Genomic DNA, 21,884 nt, shown 5'->3' with positions numbered 1-21,884 from the left:
AAATTAAGCCTTTTTGTAGTTCCAACTTCAAACTTAAGAATATAAATGAGAAAAAAATGTATAACACGTAATATTTAACAATAAATATTTTTCTCTACATAATCTCAGATCAGAAACTGTAGAGATATGAAATTGTTAAATTGATACATCTATATAGAGTTATACAAAGTTTAAGAAGCAAAGTTAAGGAATGTAATAAATTGACCAATCAGAACACAGTTGTTCAGAAAATGGGCGGAGCTTTACAACGAAGAACGAACATCTGTTAGAGCCCCTTTGCTTGCAGGTATAAAAGCAGGCGAGTTTGATCTGTTATTCGGAATTCTCCCAATTTGATATAAACTGTTATTAGAACTTAGATTTTATCAAGTTTTATTACAGTAATATATTTGCTGATATTGAAGAAATTTCAGTTACCCTCTTTACCCTTAAGGGACAATGGCTGGGCCATTAGGAAGTATAGTGATATGGATTTTATTCCTGGGAACGGCAAACATCTGGAACTTAGCAAACGGCCAGCAAGCAAATGGGTAAGTACAACTCATTTTTCTGCTCCTCTGAATAAGATTTTGGGTTTTTAAGACTACAAATGTCATAGTGTCCTTAAACGTTAAGCTCATATCCTTCTGTTTTGATTTACGGAAATGTATTGCATTCGAATTTTTCATGTGTCCTACTTCGATGTTTTATTATAAGGAAATCAGCTAAATAAACTGTTCACATGTCTTACTTTTTCAAGGATTTCAGGATAGTTTGGTATACCGTAATACACGTATAATAGGTAATGTAGTTAATATGAGCATGTGATGGATATATTTATCCTAAACTTTTTCGTTTCTCTATCCTTTTGGCTGTATCCTACGACATAACCATCTAAAAAATAAAACAATATAAAAAATCATTTATATATAAATAAAACAAAAAATATAAGAAATATAATCCTAGCGAATCCTCTTCAATTATAGAGCCTCGCAACCACGCCATCGAACATACAACGTTCACACTTTACAAATGAATTGTTCACAAATGAAATAAAACAGTTACGGACTTTGTAAGGGTAAAACCGCTCAGTCAATATACATTTCTCAGGTTAATGGAACCTTTTGGAGACAAGTGAATCTAATGATGTGAATAATACTAGTAAATAGCTCCAAAAAATTCAAAGACCTACTTTTGTAGGCTCATATTTCATCATTTTACCCCCACATAAATCCATAGCTGTGTTTTAAGTTTTCACTGTGTCAACACTCTTGTTCAAGTCCGTAATATTGACTAACTTAACAGCCAAGTTGTTGATATATATTTTTGTTCGAGATTTGCTTGATACTTTATGTTTTTCTCATATGAAGGCTGCGCGCCACGTGAAATGGGTTGCTTAATTCAATTCTACTAATTGTGCTATTATTTCACAAGATTTCCAAACAAAACTGATATCAATTGTGCAGTTATGTAATTACCTTAGTGTATGTACCAAAGCAGTGACTACCATTGATTCATTTGCATCTGACACTAAAAACTTTACAGATTTGAATACATTGAATAGAAAGTACATCTCTGATATGCCAATGCTTAAATTGATATGTTCACATATGATGATGTAACGTTTTTAGTTTGTCTTTACTGCAGGGAAACATCGTTATATTTTGTTTTTCGAATATGAGTTGTTTTTTTTTTTTATCAAATTGATAATTTCCCATATTTCATTCATGAGAATGTAATTTTTTTTTTAATAATAATTGGTTCACATTTTAGAACTAATATCTGTGACTACGAGGAAACAAGGGAAACCGATGTGAGAGACTTATGTCGAAATTACGTCGATTTAGTCTTAAGTGACCAATCAATGGAACTAGATATGGGCAGGAGTTTCGGGAATGAACTAAGGAGCAAGATGAAACAAATCGTCACAGGTATTGTTTTGATAAAAACTTCATTCCTGTACAATGAGTTGTCAAGAGAAATTGTAAAACATCTTGTGGGGTATCGAGATTATTTCAGAAACAAATCCAACATTAACTGCTTAGAGCCGAAGGGTTTGTAAAACTGAAGCTTTAGATAAAACAAAACAGAAGTTATTGCAGAAACATTTTTATTTTAACTTTTAACCAAATGTTATTCGAAATATGAAATCATTTAAAAAAAAATCATGAAAGAGGAATACAGAAGATGAAATTGATCACATTAATCAGTTGTCTGAATACGTTGAAATAGAAAAGTTACAATGAAGACGAAACGTCTTAGATGCTCATGGTTCTAATGTAAATTATACCGAACCTTTTGGAGACAAGTGAATCTAATAGTATGAATAATACTAGTAAATAGCCAAAAACAATTCAAAGACATATCTTTTTTCCAAAATAATGTTATGATTTTACATCTTTGCAACCAAACCATACTACATCTTAAATATTGCTTTCTTCAATAAAAAATAATAATATTGAAAAAAACGTGCTGAAAAAGTATAAACTTTTGCAGTGGTGACATTCCATTTTTTATTGTATTTATTGTAATTATCAGTTTCTCAAGCTATTCAAGGCTTATAACATTTTTGTTTGACTAGAAATAAGAACTATTCATCACATCTTTTACTCACCAGTCACAATCATTGGCAACGATACCCATGAAGTTCATTTAGTGGTAAAATGTTAAAAATATTGTCATGAGATCTGGAATATATTTTTTCGTTAACTAATATTTATCCATGTGTACCTGATATTCATATTTCTTTACAAACAGTCATTGCTCGTTAGAAAATTGACTCAATCTCTGTATACATGTATATGGATATGAAATACAAATGTTATATTTCCAAGGCGTCGATCCAAAGTACCGTGACATGATGTGCATCTATAAACGGTAAGTCTATTTTCTTAAAAGGAAATAAACAACCAATATTAGTGTTTATTCGACCCTGCATTCCTCAATTCCAACTAAAAAAACCTTTTTTACAAAGCTGCAAACAAGTTCAATAATTCATGAAATATAAAGTGGAAAATGAGAACATAGTTTAATTTGTTGAGCTGAAATGCTGAAAGAATAGCCAGAGTACTGTGTTTGTTTGGTCCATAGGTTTTCATTTGCCAATATAGTTTTTTTATAGTTTAATTTTTGAATTTGGTTAGAGGAATGACGAGTATTATAACTAAGGGTTCGCTTTAAGATATGGCATAAATAACCGCAAAAACACGTTTGGCGAAAGAGAGAAATTTGATTTTTCAATGACGTAAATTTTTATCCGTTTAAGAAACTTATATACGAGCAATGTTTATAGTTTTATTACTATATTAAGATATGATGGCGTTAAAACATATAAACCTTTATGATGATTGCCACTTAATATCAAGGGGAAGACTGATTAGGTTTACTCCTGACCTGTTCAATCTTTAAGCACAGATTAAACGTATTTTAATGACATTGACTATTTTGATTGTATCAAATTTCCATTTCATCCACTAATTTGTATTCATCTTTCTCCCGCGATTATTTATAAACTTTTGATCTACTTTGGTGTTCTTGTTAATTTTCTGTTTGTTAACTGTAGCAATATTTTTCGGGTGGACAGATTACACGTCGTGAAAATAATACTACTATTTTAAGCATTTTATGCAGGTGATACTTGCGACATATGATACTCTTTCTAACAAGAAACGTATTTTACTGCATAACTTCATTTAATTGATTCAAAATTTAAGGGAGTCATTGTTTTAATTTGTTTTACAGGAAAGAGTATGTAAAGGTGAAAAAGTGTTGTAAAGGTTGGATCCCTGAAAACAAATGTGACATTCGTAAGTATTTCCTATCAAAAGAGTAATCTAGAAGGACCTAAGGTCAATGGTGGAAATAGTAATGGTGAAAACGTATTCGTCTTACTTCTGAATGTGGCATTTATGAAGGTATATTGAAGCTTCGATAATCAAAATGGGAGGACACAAAGTTTAGATGTGACTAAAACTCGAACGTACTGACGAAAACAAATTGAAATAAAGGACACGTACTTGTTTATTGGGACTTTAATCACATGGTATATATGACAAACAATTCAAGTCAAATATGTTGGCAACTGTTTTTTCCAACATCAATGCATAGCATGCATTTGTGATTAGGTGATTTTCCTGTGCGTAAAATTGAAAAAACCGGTTCCAACTGATTTTCTGCTCTCTGTTTCGCACTTTGCTTCAAACTTTCTTAAGAATATGCGTGATACCATTGATCTTTTATTTATAAATTTTAACACATTTTTTCAGCTACTTGTCAATTTCCTTGTGAAAACGAAGGGAAATGCACGGATGTTGATACATGTACTTGCACCGAAGGTTGGAGTGGATACTTGTGTCAAGACGAGAAGCTGAGTACGTATTACATGTTGTACAAACACATTTTTTTTCCAATTGTATTTCAAAAAGATAAAATAAATAGCAAGTGGAAATGCTAATTTTATTGAAGACTATATGTTCTGACAGTGCATTGGCATAAAGAAAAGTCCATGTTTCATAAAGGTCATATAAAAATGAGCTGAAGCACAAGTTGTTATTACATGCGACCATCAAAATACTTCTCAAATACATTTAAATCATTTTGTTAAACAACATAGCAATGACTGATTAAGATTCGGAGTTAATTATAGCTTTATAAGGCTATAAGGTTATAAGGCTTTGAACAATACGTTAATTCTGAACTTATCTACGGAATCGGACAATTGATAAAAGAACTGGGATCAAGCCTTTCCTACATGACAAAAACACATATGATTCGAATTTTCTTTTGTTAAAAAATTCAGGCAAATAGTTTTTATTTATATCTTAATATTTTCAACAAAATAATGGTGTTGTATTCTATATTGATTTCTACGTCACAGATATCCGACTTTAACATTTTTCTTGTTAGCAAACTTAGATATAATTCAAAAACACTTAAACGGAAAACAGAGCTACAGATGTATTCATATATATCATCCAAACTTGAAAATGGACACTGTGTTGTTCTGCCGGATTTCTATCAAAGACCAAGCAGAAGCCAAGCTAATGCGTCATACTCACAGTTGGTGCGAATTGCTTAATTCATCGTTAATGTTTCTTTATATTACTGTGTACTGGGAAAAAAACATGTGATTATATAGTAACACTCGACGGATACATCGACTTGTCTAGATCTGCTATTTCACTAGAAGTTATAAACTCATTTGTTTCATGAACAAAATTCCATGAAACCAACAGGCTACGTATATCAGCTAATTACAATAAAACATCTTGTTGTTAAAGATGGTTTGAATTGTTTCGTACACTTGTACTTTAATACTTATAGACTGAAAAAGAGGTATCAAGAGACGGTTGCCCCGGTAGCTCACAATATCTACCGGTCTTCCAGTGCTACAATATTAATAGGGTTTTCAAATATTCTTCCATGATTTCTAGTAATACAAGCATGACCAATCTCTGTACTGTATTTCGATTATTTGAATTGATTCGTTATTTTTTAATTTTATAATCTGATCCGTTTTCCTGGAAAACGATGATTTTGTATTTCCAATATTACAATTTTAATGGTTTTTAGTATTTCAATCAATATACACTTTCTAGTATAGCAATCTTTAATGTATGTTAATATTCTTTAATGTATGCTAGTATTCCGATATTTAATGTTTTTATGTCTTTTAATCGTTACTTTTTTACTAGTATTCCAACTGATTCGTGGCTTCGAGTGTTTTGCTCCTTACACATTTTCCATTATTATAAACTTTCGTTAAGGTGGTGTATATTGCATACACTCTATATGAACATTACACTGGTAGCATTGTCCAGATGTTAGGTTTCTAATGTAAAAAGGTTTGGTCTATCATTAAGTATTCACACACACTATTTCGGAGAAATAAAGAATGCTTTTTGTTCTGCAATTGATTTCAGCTCATTTTGATCAGTCGATGTTTTGTTATTTAGGTAGATTTAAAAGTTTTTTTGCTCTTATTTGAAATATACCCTTTTCCTGATGTTTTCAGAAATTCAATTTCCAAAAGGACCAGCTAACTTTTCTTTTGCTTTAAGTTGCATAACATACATTCAATTTAACACGTAAATTACAGATCAGGATCCAGAGAGTAAATATATGTACATTATGATAAATCCCGTAAAAGCTCCATGGTCACATGCACATGTATAGATCTACCTGGACACATTTAGTTCGACACGAACACGTACATAATTCTACCTGTTCACGTTCCACCACAAGTGCACGTATTAAATGTAGATATGCACCTTTTTAATTCTGCCCAAACACGTTTAGATTTTACTTTTAAACTTCTGTTGATTTGCCTGTTCACGTGATTGATTCTACTGTACACATGTTTAGTTTTATCTGTACACGTGTAACATTTTACATGGACAAGTGGTTTTTTTTGCTGTGCACGTGTTTGGTTTTGTTTGTTAATTGTTTAATTTTACCTGTAAAGCAGTATAATTTCACCTGTACACGTATGTTCTTCGATCTGTTTTCGTGTTAACGTTGTCTCTGTACACATGTTTAATTATATCTGCACACGTGATTGGGTCTAACTGTACGCATGAACATTTCTTCACGTACATGTGTTTACATCTTTACGTTTTAGTTAAATATAGATACCTTCTGTGTTTGAGGTTTATGCGTTCATACTAATTGATTTTGTAATAAAAGGTAACTGCAAGAAAATCATGTCATTCATATAATTTATATAATGTGGCTCGTTATATATAAAAGGAACCTCTCTACAAACAAAGTTATCATTTAACGTACGTATGCTACCATTTCATTGAATATGCTATAATCGTTTAGCGTCAGTCAGATACACTTGTTACATTCTTACTTTGGAAATGCGTAAAAATCTCAAATTTGTCAAGCATACGTTGATTTTATGAATGCGCACATAATCAATTTGAGTATAATAGATTTTCCTGAACGAGCGCTGGTTGGTCGTCATGTTATCAGGTAGTCACTTGTCAAATTTTAAACTGTCACAGTTACAAGATTTACCGAATGTCGTTAAAAATTTGAAAACACTTAGCGCTAAAAGAAAAACCTGTCATCACGGGTGTAGGGACTCCACCCATAGCGTTCTTACGACATCCAGTGGAAACCACGTTCACTTGGAACATATTGGGACTTTTTCCCTAAGAATGCTTTAATGATATCTAGGGAAAACCACTTTTCTCCTGGAATGAAATCATCCCTGTTTTGATTAGGGAAATAATTGTCACAATGAAAATATTACAGCAAACAGTAATATAAAGTGACGTAATAGCTAAAAGAATTACTGATGAATACACGTCCAATGGCAACGACGTTTATATAACCAAAAGATTAGGATTGTTTCAAACATTTTTGTCAAAAAGCTGTTTTAAGTATATAAAAATGTTTTCGATTAACCGTTTTAACATTTAGACACAGAATGATTTTTTCGAGCAATACTTTTACTGTAATGAAACTTGAATTCCCCCAACGGTTACGAATAAATAATACTTTTTCAATCACTTTTTATCACATTCAGTATATTGATAACGCTTTATCGTATAATAATAAACAAATCCAGAATTATTTGATTTGTTTTTCCTCTCTCTAGAACACAAAATAGAACATGTCTCTATGTCTATATAATTTCCCTGTCTCCATACTTTTAAATTGTTAACGTGTAGACATCAGTTTGTGTCGCGTGCATTTCCTTTTCCTATAAAACAAGCCTTCTCTGCTTTTGAAGTGCATGCTATTCTTCCTGACTAGCCTTTTTACTCATGTATTTATTGAATCATAAAGTCTTCAGGTACGTGGCGTCACATTCGTCTTTGTGAAAGTTGCTGAAATCTTTACAAAGTAACCATAGTCATTTAGCCATATTTTAATTACTTTCATGCATCACTCTTTTGATAGTGTATTTCATTGTTGCCATTGTTAAAATGTATTTCATCATTTTGACAAATATAATAATTTTATATCAAAAATAACATCAGTCACAGTTTGTAAAAATTATCTTTCTTATTATTATTGAACCAGCAAAACGGTGCTTTCTATCTAAAGGCGTCGATTGCTTGTCACTTCTTCTAAAGCCGGCAGTAAAATTGACCCTAGATTAAGAAGTTGTTTTGGTTCATTTAATGAAAAGGCATTAAGAGGTTGACTTCACAACAAATTTGTTAAATTATTGTCAGCAAACTTTATCAGAAAGGTGAAAAGTCCTTTCAAAATTGCTTTTAAATTTCAAGGGTGACGTTATTAGTTTATTGCGCCAATATTACGCTAATAATTAATGCCGTCGAAGATACATTAACTTTGATTGTATTAATAGAAGATTTTCTGTTGAAAATCATACACAATATAAACCATATATAATTCATTCAAATAACAGATAATACTGATAATTTCAAACGCGCTTTGCAGTCCTAAATAATCTTGATATTCTGCCAAGTTCATTAAACATCTATGCTATTTAACCGGAAACCATTAGCTATCCTCTATGTATTCATATGTGTTAGTTATTTTTAAGGCGTAAGTAAGGAGGCCCGCATAACAGTACGACAGCCATACAATCAACATGTGTTATTCATTTGGCTTTGATAATTATGGTGGTGCGCCTTTCGTAACAAGGGTGATATCACGCAACCTCGTTTACTTTGCATAAGTGAGTATACATTATCATGATATATAATTCTTATTCCTTGTCAAGAACCTGGTACTAACGAGATGTACTGCTTCGAGAACAGAGAATGCTACGGGGAAAAGGCTGCCGGATATGACAATGCACTTGTAACTGCAGATGATTGCTGTAATAGTGGAAAAGCTAAAAGTTGGGGGGAGTACGGCTCACCAATGTGTAATAACTGTGACGGTGAGTATTTATGAGTATAAGTGAGCTGACACAAAACACACACATGATGTTAAAATAGACAAAGTCGATGTTTTGACAGAGCATCAACCCGATGTTGTTGTTTGTTACTAAACATTGCTAAACGAGTGTGTCAAGTAAGAAAAAAATCATAGATTTCTAGCACATTTCATAAATAATATTCATACAGCATATTTCTTGTTTTATCACATACACATGCGATGTGCAGTGTTACACACGAAATGGATTTATAAAAGGACGTCAAGTGATTAGTTTTACATCATACGAGATCATTATTGAGACATGGAAAATGCGTTCATTGCTTATGAATCAAATAAGATGAAACTAAAGAAAATAAATGACTATCGATTATGAAGGCAGGCATACTTTCAAAGAGGTAATTGACACCTAAGAATATAATATTACAAAAGCACGCCCTTACCTTTAACTGTGATTCCTACTGTTTCCTGTTTCAATGAATTGCAGCGTACTACATTCGTATGACCTCCAACCAACCCATGTTACACAACCAGTATAAACTACGTTTGTTGAGTTTCTATCCTCCTCTGTTACACAATTATGTTTTCGTAGCGTGCTGTGTCGCCTTATCGATTCATGTCATATTTACATGTCATATTTTCATATGTCATATTTTCGTGTCATATTTTCATGTCATTTCATTGTAATATAACAACTTGTATGCTCTTATCATGCTATTGTGATATTTCTGCTAATTTAAAACTCAGAGATTTATCTGGTCGTAAAACAGTCTTTTGCAATAAACAGGCTTTGATTTTATTTTAGAAATTGCCGACGACAGCAATCCACTGATCAACCAGAACACTACACTCAATTACAGAACCTGTCTTGCCTTTGGAAAAAGTTATTTCAGAACATTCGATGGCTTGGAGTATCTGTTCGAGGGAGAATGCAAATATGTCTTAGCACAAGGACAAGACTGGTCAATTATAATCGAACCATTTGAATGCACCAGTGCTTGTGATTGTTACAAGGTGAGTCATTTAAATTTGGGATGGTCGGGTGGCAGACTGGATGGCTCACTCACTTATTATGAAAACCGTCTTTCTTCGATTTCCTGCCCGAACCTTACTATATACATGTAGGGATGGCCTGCTCTTCTGTATGTGGACACTCTGTCTTCCACTTGTATTAATGCCCACTGCTCAATGAGGGGAAACACGATTAAGTAATAAAAGAGAGTAAAACTGGTTTCATAACTATGGCAAAATTAAGAGTAAGTTTCCGCAGAAAAAATACTTGCTTTCATTGTTATAAAGGTTGATTGTATTAGGAAATGAAGAGAGTTGTATTAGGAGAAAAGGCCCTGAGGTGTAGAGTAATGATAATGTAGAATTTTATAAAGACACTCTATGTATGTCTATGCCTCTAGTATTGTGTTTTGGTCAAATATCTGTTTAAGGGCTGCCTGGGATTAACAGGTATACAGTACGATAAAATTTTCTCAACTCCATAAACTTACAAGCAAGGTAACAAAAGTGAAATCGTTAAACAAATTTCGACGACATAACGTAAAAAATATATTTCGGGGCTCTGGAGTCTTAAAAGTTTATAATGCCTTAAAACTGATAATGCACATTTGTTTCTGATATCTATTGAATTGAGTTACAGGAATTTTTGATCCTGCCCAGGTCAAAAATGAATACAGATGATTACATGTTTAAACCTAGGATTAAGATATTTTGCTAGTAGCTACCTGATTGAAGTACTCTTAAGTGTCTTCAAATAAATATTCTAGACTCACCTCCTTTCGAAGTCATTGCATTGAAATGTAGAATTATGATTTGAGATGAATTGCCTTCAGTGACTTTCAAGATCAAAATATTTAAAGGAATAAAACTGAGGGTCATCAAATCTGGTGTGGTGATTTATGGCCTGTAGTAAGCTTATACCAATTATCTAAGTCACATTGGTCAAATGTACTAAAAGATCTCAAGAAAGCTTCTGAGGGACATAAGAGGAAATAACTGTGATGTGTTAGACTGCTTGCTATCAAATGTTTTCAAAAGAAGTATATGCAAATACCATTTACTAGCATATGAGGAATACAAAACCAAAGTGACCTCAGGTTATTAATTTTCTTTGAACTCTTTATGGCGGATAACTATTGCAGACAATTCAATGACCGATTCAATTTTTTTTAAAGGCAATTGGTGCTACTTTGAACAAACAGTTTGCAGACATTCCCGGAAAGCAAAGCAACCCACCCTTTTTTGCAGTTTACAATTTTCGAATCTGCAATTATGTTTTTAACACAACAACTTAACATAGATACTGGTATGAAAATACATTGAAATTGAAGCTGTAACAACACGTTTTCACTTTAGGTTTATTCAATCTTTAATAGACAACATCTTTGAACAAGAAGCAGTTTTGAATGGAATTATATGAAATAATATTAACCGAATCATATATATTTATAACAAAGAATAAAAATAAAATGTAAGGTAAAAGTCGCATCTTTCTTATGATTTTTATTGCAAACGACAGACGATCGTATTGCAAAATATTTATTTGGGAAACAATTTTAAAATAATTTAATACGGATATTAAAATCTTATAAAGCATACCGAACGAAAAAGGTGTATCTATGGTTACAGTTCGTAATTATAAAGTAAAATATAAAAGATATTTAACCCACGGTATGTTTTTCATGACGTCTTTTGTTTTGTTTTTCTATGTTACAGAAAATAACAGTACTTTACCATGGTCAGCAACTTGTTATCTTCCAAGGAAAACTAACAATTAATGAAGCAGAAGAGATCCCCACAGATGTTGCACAGATCAAAAATGGTAAATACTAGAGAATGTTTCTGTTTCTACATCTTCATTTGTTTAATCATAATCACGTTGAGCTCGGTACTTTGTTATATTGACTTGGTGTTAGATTTTTTAAGAAACGTTCGGTCAATATTCACTTTATTATGTCATTTCAGTTGTTAACTCATAATGCTGTTTTCCAAAGCAGTATTTTTTATTTGACAATTTGCTTAAGCTCCATCTTGTTTAATGAAGAAAGAAAATTAATTTCATGTCATGCATACCATTCTCAGGACTTTTCTTTCGTTGAATATGTTTTATATTAACCTGAAAAGTGATATTGACCTCGGTTTCGTCTTCGTCAACATCGTTTTTGAAGTCTGAATATCTACCCTAGGAAAAGTCCAAAATTGATAAATATTTCATCCTCCTCAACATTTTTAACATGCCGATTGGTAGTTCACCATTGGCATGTTGGTAAATTTCAATTTTTTTTTCAATATTATACACACAAGATATAGAAGACATGTTTTGCGCTTGTGTCTCATAAAAGAAGCAAACTTCAAATGACTTTTTAAATTATTTCAATACAGTTACATCTATATAATGCAAACTTAACTATGTCTCTGTCAAAACGTGCCGAATGTTATTAAAGGCAGCATCTAGATTCATTTTAACAGTAGACTTTATAATATTGTTGAATTTTATATGTTATCGTTTCCAGTTTGAATTTATTTTGAAATAAAGTCCCAGCCAAACCGGTCAAAAGCCAATGTGTAATGGATCTAATTGAAATTCAAACAATTGAGTAGAAAATCGTCTTTATCTGGAAAGAATAATTTCTATCCAACGTTACTTCTAAAGTGTCATTATAAAAATGAGGTTAGTAATTTGGTCATATAAGTGTATAGATATATAAGCCATATACGCGTTAGGGTTATAATGTGGATTGACGTTTACCGGTACTATTGTTATATGAAATGTGTTGCATTTTTCAGGAATAACATTTCTGCAAAGGTTTAATCTGTGGATAATGATTAAAACGCAAGAGTTCCGAATGAAGGTTGACGATAAATCGACAGTGTATGTGACAGTCGATAAGGATATCGCTAGTAATGAAGAAATACAAGGTCTTTGCGGACTTAACAATGGCGATGCATCAGGTGAAGTAAAGCCGTACAAATGTTTTGCATTACAATCTTAACATTTCTACTGCACTTGGACTCAATATTCCTACTAAAAGATATGAGGTTTATTTTCCCATTTACTTTCAAAATTTGCTTGTGAATATAAGCAAGTAAATGTGAGAATTAACCTCATTTGTAGATTGTTTTATAATATGATTATTCAGAGGTTTCTGATTAAAATAATCATGTCTTTATTCGACGTCATATAGTTTTTACATTGTAATCAATACAAAAGTGCAATTTATTTTACCTGGACGACGTTTCACTGTAAGTGATGTCGTGACACGCTCTAGCAGATTTCGTGGTGTTAGACCTGCACAAGTTCGACACGTTAAGAAATTACAAAAAATCCACAAAAAACCCCGCAATAGCACCGAATGTTGATATTAGGATTGACTCGTATTGTGTTGGGGTTCATACTCTGTTTGTCAAGACGCGCTAGAGTTTATTATCCATTAAAGTCAACATAACATGATTCAATCGTTACATAATTGTCTCGTGTTATAATCAGATACGTTAAACATGGTTTTTAAGACGACGGTGTAATAAAAAAAATAACAGTTCGGAATAGACAATCGATATATAAACAATTTGCTAGCATTTTGTTTTCGTTGTTCATGTTATGTTTATATTAATTCCAAATATGGCTTAGCTTTCTTGATGGAAATGCTGCATCCGTTGTTTGGCGCTGCATTCAGTTTAATAGAGTTGCATCTTCATGCATTGTCAGAAATATTCTCTGGTTGTTGTTTATGTTGAATCTGAATCACTGTTTAAAGTGTTTTAATGCCATTTTTTGCCAAATGCTTTAGCTGACATTACGCATGACTAAAGACTACCTTAATGTGACAATCATAGATACAGATACTGTTAAAATTGAAATGTTCGCGTGTGAAAATGTTCGCGCTGTGACCTTTTGAAATGATGACAGTGTGGATTTTTTTACGTTGGTGATAGGTTCTGAAATCATTATATTCTGTTTATATATAACTTATACAATCTATAAATACATATTAGTATGTTGGCACTTTGGGGCTTATTTACTCAACGTGAAACAAGTGAACATTTCCACACCGCGAAAAAATAACAAAATACTGGTAGGTAAGATAATCATAATGATTAATTGATGGTGGTTTCATACTTATCGCTTGCTTACTCTTTGACATAAATTGTATTTCTTGAAATCGTTTCGTGGTAAAATAAATAATCGATAAACAAAGTATGTTGAAATTAATATATATATATATTTTTAAATATTTAGACGATTTCCAGATGAGATCTGGACAGGCTACCTCAAATCCAACAACATTCGGAAATTCCTGGAATATTGATGAAAACTTTGTACGTATTAACGAAGATTATTTCTACTAAACTTTAATTGACTTTTGCTCTGTGACTGCTGCTTATGCTGCGTCAGTATCATCAACATTCGGTTTGTCGTGTTATCTATGTATGAAATCCAGCTTTGGTTATGTATATAATTTCTAAATTTTAACGTGTGTTGGGATCATATCAAAACATTATTGAAATATAAGTAATTTCTTTACTCATCCGAAAAAAACACTTTAATAAGAATACTCTCCTAGAAAAGAGCACGCCATGCTTACAAATTCCAAGATCTTAATCAATTTTAGTCGTCTTACGATTTTATTAACGATACGTGGATATGTATGCATATATATATATCGATTCGGGTCAAGAAATTAATATCAACGGTAACTTCCAAAAAACCACTTGTTCCTTGCAAACGTACCTATATTTATATTTATTAATATGTTACTTGTGTATTTAAGTGCCCCTCTGCTAGTGCTATCCAGCCCTGCAAGGATGAAGTTGAGCAAGCAAACGCAGCTGCAGCATGTGGTATTTTGCGTATGAATACATTCAGAGATTGCAGAAACTATGTAAGAATGCTTAGTTAGAATCAGCATCAAAACGATTCCACAATCTTGAAAAATCGTACTGTTTTACACTGAAAACGCGTCTTGTCTGCAGTTATATCCGAATTTTCGTTTAAGAATTTAGTGTGAATCGATTTAATAATTTGAAATTACGTACAGTGCATAAACTTTGTGTTGTTTTAACCAAATGAAGTGCCGTAAACGTATTATATGCATTTATAATCGATGATTTCCGATATTACTGCGCAAATATCAGTTCTGTTTTACATGAACATATAAATAAATAATGATAAAAAAATTGCTGAAACTTATCCTGTGTGTACCAACGATTATTTTATCCTTTTCATTTATATTATATATGTTTTTTTTTTCTACCCAAAAGGTTGCATTTACCACATGGTACCAGCTGTGTGTTCACGAATACTGTAAGGTTGCAGCCGAGGATAAAGAAAAAGTTCGGTGTAAGGTGGTTGGCGCTTACGCTCATGAATGTGCTCAACACAACATCATTGTTAGTTGGAGAAATTCAGAACTATGTGGTAAGGATTTAAAATGATAGTTCCATTTGTTACCTAAGGAATGTATTGCAGTTTTGGTTAGGTTATCAGGTGATAACTCCAGTTGGGCTGTTAATTGAAAAGATGGTGAATCCATCGTTGATGAATTGACTTGTGCTCAACTGGAGATATCACTTTATAGCCTAATGAAAATGGAAAACTGTTCCTTATATTTTTCTGAGAAATGGTTCATAATTATTTCATCCATTTGTCTGATCAGGTGTGGACACGAATTTCATTTCCGAAACAAAGTAACGTGTGATTAGTTCACAAAGAGTAACAGCCTGAAATTTGCATTAACATGGTTAACTCTACTCCACATCTTCTGGTCATGACGTCACAAATTTGTTTTGCGTTCGCGGAAACTTTGCACATCTCTGTCCACATGTATTATGGTCGACGTCATAGAAACTTGTTTCGTTCTATGATCAGGTTATGCGAAAATAACTCCAGTTTGCGGGAGCTAAGGTTATTTAGTGAATGTCACTGTAGACTGTATTTACAAACTAGAACACAACAAGTATGGTATACCTTCAGTTGTGTGTTCCAGTCTTCCGCTAAAATCCATTACATTAATTTACTTAATGTATTTGCCTAATACAGGTAAATTTGTGAACATGTCAACTAAACTGTGTCTCACATACATGAAGAAATAGATATTCAAAGTTGTAATTATTCAGCAGCATGCATCATATTTTGTTACTTCTGAAGTGGCCTACATGTGTAGCTATGTAATTTAAAATATCAAATTATCTTTTCGTGTACCTGTAAAGTTGCCAATACGGAACAAATTAAAAACATATTTGAAGTTACAAAAATAAAATATCCTTGTTTGATTACAGAGAAAAAAATCAATATCCGTCAATTATAGACAATCTTTTTAAGATTTAATTAAAATTGATTAAAAAAACCCAACAACAACGACACAACTGTATAGAAAGTAAGTGTGAACTATACAACTTCTTCTTTTTTAAGCACCGGAGTGCCCCGAAGGTCTTGTGTACAACGAATGCATTTCTCCTTGTCAAAGAAGCTGTTCAAATCTATTTGCTGAACTCTCAGATGAATGTCAAAGTAAAACTGAATGTGTTGCCGGTTGTACGTGCCCACCTGGACTCATTTGGCAAAAGAACGAATGTGTTGTATTGGAAGATTGTAAATGTTCTTACCAAGACAAGTTTTATGAACCATACGATACCATTAGGAGCGATTGTAATGAATGGTTAGTATTATGTAGAATATCATTATCATGTTTATGAATCCTTTAATTTAGCGTGCCATAGTATTCATAAAAACCTGTGGTTGAATGCTATTTTTACTTTAAGGTGGCATAAATGTAGACGAAAACATGTTTCGTTTGTTTTTGTTTTAAATTTGTTCAAAGTGCAACTGTTTTACTTTTAAGTATATGTTAATTGTACATGCATTATACTAATGTGTTTTTTTATACATTATATTGATTCATTGTAAACCTTTAAATAAGATTGAAACTATGAATATATTACACAAATTATAATTGTATTTTGCCCTTTTAAGCACTTGCGTGAAAGGACAATGGGATTGTACTGACGAGAAGTGCTCGCGTACTGCAAGCTTAGTTGGCCTGCGCCATATCACAACATTTGATGGTAAACAATACAGTTTCACACCTTGTTCCTGCACATACACGATGACAAAGGTACTACCACTAAGAAAAGAATAATTTATTTTTGCTATCAATATAAATTGCATACATTAATGGTAAGAATTCAGCAATATTGAAACAAGATGTTTGCGTTGTGACTCTTTAAACTGGAAATCTATTTTTCTTCGTACCTATAAGAATGAATATATTATTCAGGTGTGGATATACACTGACACGTAAAAGAAATGCAACCCCCTTAAATGTCCATAATTTTATAATATTAATAAACTATTGTTAGCCGTGTTGAATACAAAGGTATCATACATATTCACCATCAATTCACGGTTGATTGAACTCTGTCACACTTCGCATGTTCGTGCCCGCGATACTTCAATACATAGCCTGTTTAGTACGTGCACCGATACACCTTGCCTTATTGTATGCGTCCCAGACCTATTTATCAATCTTCAGGTATCGGGTTAGAATAGTCCGGTAAAACCAATTCGTTTGTGATTTGGTCAAAATGCCTAGACTAACTAACGTTACACGCAACAGGGCAGTACAGTTACTATTGGCTGGAAACTCCACAAATGCTATGGCAGGAGTCCTGATTGTCCACAATAGCACAATATGTCGCCTTTACAGCCGTCTTAGAAAACTGGTACAACTGCCGACCACCCTCGAACTGGAGGACCGAAAGTTACGACGCCTCGTCAGGATCGGTTCATGCGATTGCAGCACTTGCGCAACCGGTTAAGAACTGCAAATACAAACTGCAAATGAGACACCAGGAACACTCAATCCTAGATTAACCTGAGATACTGTGCTGAGGCGTCTCCATTCTTACGGCATTAAACCGCGTTGCGTTGCAGTTGGAATGCCCGAGAACCGTCATCGACGTGACGTCAGACTCCAATGGATCCAGCGACACCGTCCTAACGTGTTTCCTATGCAATGATGACGTCGTGTACTCTTCTCCAACGAGTCACGATTCACGCTTTACCGCTCAAATTGGCGTCAAGGTGTTTCTCGACGACGTGGTTTATGTTATGCCGATAACTGCATTGTGGAACGCGACATGTTTAGTGGTGACAGCGTATGATGTGGGTTGGGATATGTAGTCGCCACAAAACCCCCGTAATCGTCATTGAAGGCACTTTCACAGCTACAATAGAGCACATGTGGGACATGATGGATAGACGCATTCGAGACTCCACCCGCTCTGCGTCAGGCGCTTTTGGAAGCTTGGTAGAACAACCCTATGGTACAAATGAACAGTCTTATAGATTCTATGCATCGCAGAACTCGAGCAGCATGCTAACGGAGGTCATACTTGTTATTGAAGTCGGAACGTTCCAATGGCCACCCCTCGACTTTTGTTTTGCCAAAGTGATTATCGCTAGCAATAAATTAACTGAATTATCCAATAGAATAGATGTGTATCTTTAATGGGCTATGTTACTTAAACGGATCTTTTAAAAGAAATATTAAATATTTTACGGAAAATTTGAGGTTGCTTTTCCTTTGCGTGTCATTTCATAATCATTTTTTTGATAAATTATATTGAACGAAATAAGAGGAATTAATTTTGTTTTATTGATGACCTATTCCATTTCATGTTATTTTGAATTTGTATTGAATTTGCTCCAAAATTCGCAGTTGTTTCAAAATTGCTCATTTGGTTTAAGTTGTCCTCTTCGTTTTCTATGCATAGATGACAAGAGCAATTTCCCAAACTTTTCTTACATTTTAGGTCATGGATCCTAAGATTGAGGACAGAAGGGGGAAACTACACATCGAGATTGCTTTCACCGATTGTAGTGTCGCACAAAGCACCCTTGGTCTTAAGTGCTTCCATTACCTGAAGATGCACTACAAATCACGATCCGTAGAAATGCGTCGCAACGAAATTTTTGTCGATTCTACACCCATAGACACAAATTCAAATAAATACCATCTGTACAATTCGCCTGAGTTTTACATCAAGAAAGTCACCTCCAAATTCGTGATGGTGAAAGGATTTGGGTTTCAGATTTTATTTGATTTCAACCAGGCTGTTTATGTCATATTGGATCGTGTTTTTGTGGATCAGGTACGTATAAGCATTTGCACTAAATAATAATTGTTTTACTTAATTTGTCTGATACAAATTTCACATTACTTTCAATATTTCTGAAAAGTTGGAACTTGATTTTTTGACAAAAAACATTATATTTAATTGATCTTATTCAACCTTAAAATTCAAACAGCTAGTTCCTTTTTGCTTATGTATATTTGGTTAAATTTATTCATATGGGCTTTCCACTTATACACATACAAATCTTTATGTATTGCATTTAATCATAAAACATACTATTCGTGACAATTTCCATTTCATTATTTGGAAACATTTAGGAGGTTCCAAAACGAGAATGATGTTTGTGCTAAGATAATGTTTGTTTTCGAAATCCTGTTAGGTGTGATAAAATTACCATACTAATCAATTTTCAGAATCTTGTAAAAACGTTGATATATCTAATCTAATGCCGTTCATTAAATGTTTCTGCAAGCCTAGCTCTAGTTTACACAACAAACTAAATTACAAAGAATCAATACACGTAAATAGCACAAACCAATTATTTTCGTATGGTGTGTACCTAAAACTGTCAATGCTCTCGTATTACTTAGTATTGATAAGATGTTTAGTTCAATCATTACCTGTCTATTTAATGCTTATTCAGCAAAGAAACACAGGTGCATGATATTTTTTGCATATATCTGTCCTGATAGTAATAGCGCTTTGTAAAATTTATTCCTTATGTTCAATGAAATATCATATGTATATAATGTATTTATGAACTTTTAACATTTCTGTCAAATGCATTTATATATGTTTAAAGGTAAAAGGACTTTTTGGAACATACAATGATGACCTGAACGACGACTTAATGATGGATGAAGGCATGGAAACAACTAAAGTTCCCACCTTTACAAGTTCATACCGTTCTCAATGTTCTGAAGATTGCAATAATGATGATTCAGAATATCAGTGTTCACCGGCAAGTATATAATTAGATAATGGCGTCACTATAATGTTGCCTGATTTAAGGAAAACATGTTATGATTAGTCATGTCAAAGACCATAAGTACGCCTGCTGTCATCATTTCTAAAGTATGGAGTCATCTGAATAGGCTAGGAGAGTAATAGAATCTCTCACCCCCTTGGGGGTGAGATAGGAGAATCTCAACCCAGGGGAAAGATTCTTAAGTTGCCAAACACGAGGCTTTGCCTCGTGTTTGGCAACTGAAGAATCTTTCCCCGAGGGTTGATATTCCCCTATCTCACCCACAAGGGGGTGAATGATTCTTTTTCTCTTACCCTGTTCTCCCATTGTGTTTCCTATACACAATGTAAGGATAACGTTACATGCTAAATTCAGGGTTGACGTGACGTTGATGGATTGTTGACGTGACGTCATTGTATTGTTGAAGTGACGTCATGCAATTGTTATGAATAGGGGAATCCCCCCGTCTCAACCCTAGGGTGAGACAAGGAAATCTCACACCGGTAAAAGTGCGGATACACCTGTCCAGGGTAAGAGAAAAGATTATCTCACCTGAAGTCATACCTGCGTTTGTGATACTTCAAACAGTTATGCAAACCTAGAGTGACAATGCTGAAAAGAACGCTAATTTTGCATGCGTTTTCATTAAACTACATGAAAATATTTTATGCATGTTATTCGATGAATTATTAAACATTTGGATAGTATGGGTATTAATTTTGAGATTGTAATAATTCGTCAAACTTGAGAGTACTTTTACGAGTCTTTAATGATAGCAGGGGTACATAGTGAAACAAACAGCAAGTCTACTTGCGGATTTGTTCTCCATTAGCATAAATCACATGCAATTGATGAGCTATAGCAGAGACCTAGCTTGACGTTTGATGATGTAAGCTAGATTGAAATTTCACTTCCGCATCAACGCTTGAGAGCGTTCCTGGAAGTTAACTAACTGATTTTAGCGATGTCGATCAAAACAGATCAGAAGACTTTCCCCATCAGTTTTACATGTCGACATTTCTTTGGATGTCCTGCTGACGTGATGGATATTCGGAGTTGTTAGATTTGTGTGTTGGGAAGTTGCGCTCGATTCATGACGCTGCAAAAAGGGGACAATGACAGGTCGCAATGATTTATCGCCATAACTGGCCCAAAGTTTATTTTCTGTTTACGACGCATAGGAAATATCTACATCACACATACTCACATTTTACATAAGGAAGACCAACCTCATTGTCATCCATGTGATCAACCATTTACAATCATACACTTTATGATTGAATGCGCTGATTTCAAACAAATACGTGACTGATTGTACCCTTTATGAAATGTTTATTTGATACAATTTCTGTTCAATCAATCTATGACTATTTACATTCAATTAATCTATAGATTTGATATGTTTAATACAATTTTCATTTGCTATTGATATATTTCGACACACTTTCACCTTTTGTTTCAGGTTTTTATGCATTCAGATTTTTTTGTGAATGATTTTTTAATTAGTGTCTGGCCTTTAATGTCGATGGGCCGTAAAACAATACGAAAACAAATACAAAACTTAAAGTCAGAATTTTTCTAAACAGAATAATTTTAATTTATCTTAATACGTCTTTGTCCTATATCTTAATGCTGACACCAAATGATTAGCGCCCAGTAACGTCTAAGTTCAATTGTTTTTGCTTCTAATTTCATTGTTATTTGATAGCAATATAACTCAATTAAAGAAACAAAAACGGGATAAACTGGTTTGCATAGTGCATAATTTTTAATTCCACAATGCAATGTATTCAAGTATTTGAATGCTATGCGTATCATGTTTCGGTAAGCATATATCAGAAACATATATTTATATCCACAATACAATTTTCAAGGAATTGCCAATACGATAAACATATTAAAATCCATATATTTTATTAAATAGAAAAAA

General features: G+C 33.2%; 1 protein-coding gene across 1 annotated transcript; it reads left to right on the top strand.

Annotated features, from left to right (window-relative positions):
* Nucleotides 1-386: 386 nt before the first annotated feature.
* On the top strand, nucleotides 387-19,960 carry LOC110457091 (SCO-spondin-like). Its single transcript, XM_021508191.1, has 16 exons — nucleotides 387-530; nucleotides 1,753-1,910; nucleotides 2,814-2,856; nucleotides 3,721-3,785; nucleotides 4,245-4,349; nucleotides 8,684-8,845; nucleotides 9,647-9,855; nucleotides 11,569-11,674; nucleotides 12,640-12,804; nucleotides 14,090-14,169; nucleotides 14,622-14,732; nucleotides 15,112-15,268; nucleotides 16,262-16,508; nucleotides 16,823-16,964; nucleotides 18,664-19,002; nucleotides 19,790-19,960. Exons 1-16 carry the CDS (start codon nucleotides 439-441, stop codon nucleotides 19,958-19,960), a joined length of 2,352 nt encoding a protein of 783 aa, XP_021363866.1. The 5' UTR covers nucleotides 387-438.
* The last annotated feature ends 1,924 nt before the right edge of the window (nucleotides 19,961-21,884 follow it).

The sequence above is a fragment of the Mizuhopecten yessoensis genome, unplaced genomic scaffold, assembly GCF_002113885.1.
Source record: "Mizuhopecten yessoensis strain PY_sf001 unplaced genomic scaffold, ASM211388v2 scaffold9023, whole genome shotgun sequence".
Taxonomy (NCBI): domain Eukaryota; kingdom Metazoa; phylum Mollusca; class Bivalvia; order Pectinida; family Pectinidae; genus Mizuhopecten; species Mizuhopecten yessoensis.
This window is presented reverse-complemented; position numbering and strand designations above follow the sequence as displayed.

Excerpts from the sequence above, each read along its gene's own strand:
- LOC110457091 (XM_021508191.1), top strand. The coding sequence starts at position 439 with ATGGCTGGGCCATTAGGAAGTATAGTGATATGGATTTTATTCCTGGGA. Across the intron at positions 11,675-12,639 it reads TGTTGCACAGATCAAAAATG|GAATAACATTTCTGCAAAGG; the intron begins GTAAATACTAGA and ends TGCATTTTTCAG. Across the intron at positions 16,509-16,822 it reads AGGAGCGATTGTAATGAATG|CACTTGCGTGAAAGGACAAT; the intron begins GTTAGTATTATG and ends TGCCCTTTTAAG.